At 38.2% G+C, this 5,238-nt stretch overlaps 1 protein-coding gene across 1 annotated transcript in view; it reads left to right on the top strand.

The window, feature by feature from the left end:
* The window catches only part of LOC106878278 (uncharacterized), a 194,885-nt gene that overhangs the window by 26,123 nt on the left and 163,524 nt on the right, over positions 1–5,238 (top strand). The window contains exons 6-7 of the mRNA XM_052977847.1: positions 1,588–1,791; positions 2,540–2,758. Coding sequence (XP_052833807.1) covers positions 1,588–1,791; positions 2,540–2,758 — 423 coding nt within the window. The remainder of the gene's footprint in view (positions 1–1,587; positions 1,792–2,539; positions 2,759–5,238) is intronic.

Here is a 5,238-nt window from a genome sequence, read left to right on the forward strand (position 1 = left end):
AATCGTCCAACCCATGCTAGCATGGAAAGCGGACGTTACACGATGATGATCACAAATTCCAAATAAAATCTCTTTGATGAGACCAGGAATGGAGAGATTCTACGATGTGGTAGTCTGCCTCCTATGATGGAATCTTCATTGAGAAATTTACAGTGGCTGGGACACATACACAGGATGGATGACAACACACTCTCCAGACAAATACTTTACTCCCAACTATACAAGGGGGAAAAAACAACCATGGAAGACATAGACTGAGATTCAAAGATGTTGCATAAAGGAAAATAAAATGGAAAAGGAATTCTTTTATTCTTATATTTGTTTCAGTCATTTGACTGTGGCCATGCTAGAGCACCGCAAAGTTATGGGGACATAAACACACCAGCATCGGTTGTCAAGCGATGAGGGTGGACAAACAGAGACGCACAAACATATACACACACACTCACATGCACACACACACACACACACACACACACACACACACAATGAGTTTCTTTCAGTTTCTGTCTACCAAATCCACTCACAAGACTTTGGTCAGCTCAAGGCTATAGTAGAAGACACTTGCCCAAGGTGTCACACAGTGAGCCTGAACCCAGAACCATGTGGTTGGTAAGCAAGCTACTTACCACACAGCCACTCCTACACCTATAATTTATAAATTTTATAAATCTTTTTTGATGAACTGCTAAGTTATAAACACACCAACACCAGTAAACACACCAATGCCAAATCCACTCACAAGACTTTGGTTGGCCCAAGACTATGGTAGAAGACATTGGCCCAAGGTGCCATGCAGTGGGACTGAACCCAGAACCATGTGGTTGGGAAGCAAACTAACTTCTTACCACACAGCCACGCACATACCTACAAAATATTAACAGGTTCTGGTGAGGATCAAACTCATGGCCTTCCACATGTAAAGCAGATGTGGTAACCACTACATTATATACATGTGAAGGCGTATGGCACAGTGGTTAGAGCATTGTGCTCAAAATCTTGAGGTAGTGAGTTCAATTCTTGGACTGGGCTGTGTGTTTTGTTCTTGAGCAAAACACTTTATTTCACATTGCTCCAGTTCACTCAGTTGTAGAAATGAGTTGTGATGTCATTGATGCTAAGCTGTATCGGCCCCTTTGCCTTTCCCTTGGATAACATCAGTTATCAGAGGGGAAGCTGTGCATGGGCAAGTGCTGGTCTTCCATAAACAACCTTGCCCAGACTTGTGCCTTGGAGGGAAACTTTCTATGCACAATTCCATGGTCATTTATGACCAAAGTAGGGTATTTACCCCTTTTATATATACATATAGTAAAATCAACAAAAAGAATACAGTGGACTTGCTGTGGGGAATGGAAAATCTAACATTTCAGACACAGCCCTTCTTCAGGGAAAAGTTTAAAGAGGTGAAATTAATAAGACAGCTGTCTCTCATTAATTTCATTCCTTTCAACTTTTTGCTGAAGAAGGACTGTTGTCTCTGAAACACTGGTTTTTCCACACCTCATGGCAAGTTCACTGTGAATTTTTTATTGATTTTACCACACACACATTTCTATTCCTCTCTTCAATATTGTTACTTCACAGACAATACCATATCCTGCCTGGCTGCCTCCCTTGTTCACCCTAACACTGATGTCCAGTTGGCTGTACTCTATATAGTACTTCTTTTGGTCAAGGACCCTACTATCAGACCATCACTTCTCACTGACTACCAATACCAGCTATCACAAGCCATCATTGTCATTCTCAGCTCATCATCATCAGTTCCCCTCTTGTGCAACATTTTAGGTAAGTCATCATCACTTTCATTATCTTAATACTCACTCTCATCATCACATCTATCAGTTTCTTTTGGAAAACAGCTAAGTCACAGATACATAAATGAACCAACTCCCATTATCAAGCAGTGGTGGTACTTGATAACTTTGAACTTATTAAATTGGGTTTTTGGAAAACAAATTAATGTGAAATTTTAATGAAAGAACACTTTGAAACACAAAGTTGGTATCAAAAGGGTTTAATGTTCTGAGCCAATGGTGTAGCTAGAGTGTGTGCCATCTAAAGCAACCCTTGAGTTTACTGTCCTCCTCCCAAGCTTATACAGTCTTATGTGGTGGCACTCCATCGATTATGATGATGCGGGTTCCAGTTGATCTGATTAATAGAACAGCCTGTTCATGAAATTAACATGCAAGTGGCCGAGCACTCCACAGATATGCGTATCCTTAATGTAGTTCTCAGGGTGATTCAGCGTAACACAGGATGTTACAAGGTTGGCCCTCATTTTTGCCAGTGGAATGGGCTGGAGCAACGTGAAATCAATTGTCTTGCTCAAGGACACAATGCACCTCCAGGAATTGAACTCATAACCTTACGGTTATGAGCTAAATACTCTAACCACTAAGCCACATGGTCTTATACAGTCTTATACAGTAGACCTCAAATTGCTGATCCCATAAAAATGTTACCTGAGATTAGACCCTTTCTCACCTACTTATGCTACTGTTTCAATATGACCCTTTTGTCTAAATTTCAGAAATGGTAAGAGTGTTGTTAATCGAGAATTCATTCCTCCAATTTGTTGTACAGCTGAGGTTGAAGGGATCAAGCCTTGGGTCAGCTTTCAAATCTCTACTACAAAACAGGAAGGAATCACTGCAAACTGGAACACTACTCTGTGTCTTGGAACTCCTTACAAGGTCCAGGAGTATTACCCCTGCTGCCAGTGTTCTGCTCCTTGAGGCTGATATTGCAGGTAATGTACTCAAATTGGTATCTTATTCCATATCTTTGTCTACTCTTTTAACCCTTTTGTTACCGTATTTATTTTGAGATGTTCTGTTTCTTTCAATTAATTTTAAATATAACAAAGAATTTAGTAAAATAACTTAGTTATCATTAGGCTAATGTTAGGAACATAAATTGTGACTAAGGTTTGGTGGAAGATTTTAATTCAAAACTTATGAAAGCAAGACATTTGTACTACAGAGCCAGAGGTGGTTTCAGCCAGATTGGTATCAAAAGGGTTAAAATGAATTTAGATCAGATCCAAATCAGACACTGCATGTTGTATGAATCCAAAAGCTCTTCTAGAATGGAAGCAGCAAGAAATATTCATTCTGTCTATGGAAATGAAGCTTTAAGTGTCCAGATATGCCAGTGATGGTTTGACTTCCACTTGGGAAATTTTTCTTTCATAGATTCCCCTCAATCTAGACAACCAAATTCTGTCAATAATGAACTTCTGAAAATTATATTTAACTGCATTAGAATTAACAAAACAGTTCATTTCAAGTCACACTTTTCCCATAAAATACCTTCAGGAACAAGGAAAAGGGTCCAAACTTGGTCAGTGGTCTCTCATCTCTCAAGGTTTTATCGATATTATATATGATATATTCATATTTTACTGTTCAATTTGTATGCCCCCAACCTGCTCAACCATTAGCAAATACAACACCATTCATGTTTTGAAAATAAGTTACCCAATCAAATTTAAATGCTTATTTGTCATATTGGATTATATTAAATTATATTAGGTTGGCAACTAAGTTCCCACCGTTTTTTTTTTTTTTTAATTTAAATTTTTTAAAAGGTTTAATAAAAAATAACTAATTAATCAATAATGTATTCACCCTTGTTGTTTACAACTTCTTCCCAACGTTCAACAAGATTTTCAATACCTCGTTGGTAGAAATCACCCAATTTCGACTCGAAAAATTGATCAACCATGCTCTCAATTCTGCATCAGTATTGAACGAAACTCTGTGCATAGCATTTGAAAGAGATCGAAAGAGGTGGAAATCTGTTGGTGCCAAATCAGGAGAGTACAGTGAGTGTGGCAGTACTTCCCAGTCATGCATTTGTATGGCTTCCTTGGTCATATAGGCAATATGAGGGCGGGCGTTGTTGTGCAGCAGAACTATTTTTTCTTGTATAGCCGTGTTGAGTCGTTCCATCTGTTGAACATAGAGTTCCGTGTTGACCGTTTGATTCCATTCAAGCCATTCATAATGGATAATCCCTTCCCAGTCCCACCATACGCACAACATTGATTTAGAATTTGCTAAATTGAATTTTCCCTGTAAGTTTTGGAATTGTATTCCCTAATATTGTTATTATATATATATAATAATAATATTAGGGATAAAATCCAAAACTACAGGTAAAAACTCAATTAAAATCAATTTATTAAAAATTAAAATTAAATTAAGTTTCACAGTATAAGATATATATAAATATATAGTATTAGGGAAAAGAACCAAGGTTTATGAACTCATCGATGAAAATCCACTGTCACATATAGAAAAAATTTACAATTTAACGTACAATGAATAAGTATAATATAATACAAAGTAAATATCATAATATCAAGATAATAAAATAATCAATACTTATATATATGTATAAGTATGTATGTATATATATATATATGTGTGTGTGTGTGTATGTGCACTCCATTGGTTATGACGACAAGGGTTCCAGTTGATCCAATCAACGGAACAGCCTGCTTGTGAAATTAACATGCAAGTAGCTGAACACTCCACCGACACATGTACCCTCAATGTAGTTCCTGGAGAGATTCAGCATCACACAGAATGTGACCCTTTGAATTACAGGCACAACAGAAACAGGAAGAAAGGGTGAGAGGAAGCTGTGGTGAAAGAGTACAGCAGGGTTCGCCACCACCCCCTGCTGGAGCCTCGTGGAGCTTTAGGTGTTTTTGCTCGAAACTACAATCCTACAACCGCGAGTCCGCTGCTCTAACCACTGGGCTATTGTACCTCCACATGTGTATGTATATGTATGTGTGTATGTATGTATATATGTATGTATATGTGTATGTATGTATATATGTGTGTATGTATATGTATGTATGTGTGTGTATGTATATAAATGTGTGTATCATCATCGTCATCATTTAATGTCCATTGTCTATGCTGGCATGGGTTGGACGGTTTGACCAGGGCTGGCAAGCTAGAAGCCTGCACCAGAATCCAGTCTGATTTGACATAATTTCCATGGTTGGATGCCCTTCCTAACACCAACCACCCCAAGAGTGTAATGGGTGCTTTTATGTATATAGGTGTGTGTGTGTATATATATATATATCATCATCATCATCATCATCGTTTAACGTCCGCTTTCCATGCTAGCATGGGTTGGACGATTTGACTGAGGACTGGTGAAACCGGATGGCAACACCAGGCTCCAGTCTGATTTGGCAGAGTTTCT

Source organism: Octopus bimaculoides, chromosome 29, assembly GCF_001194135.2.
Source record: "Octopus bimaculoides isolate UCB-OBI-ISO-001 chromosome 29, ASM119413v2, whole genome shotgun sequence".
Classification (NCBI taxonomy): domain Eukaryota; kingdom Metazoa; phylum Mollusca; class Cephalopoda; order Octopoda; family Octopodidae; genus Octopus; species Octopus bimaculoides.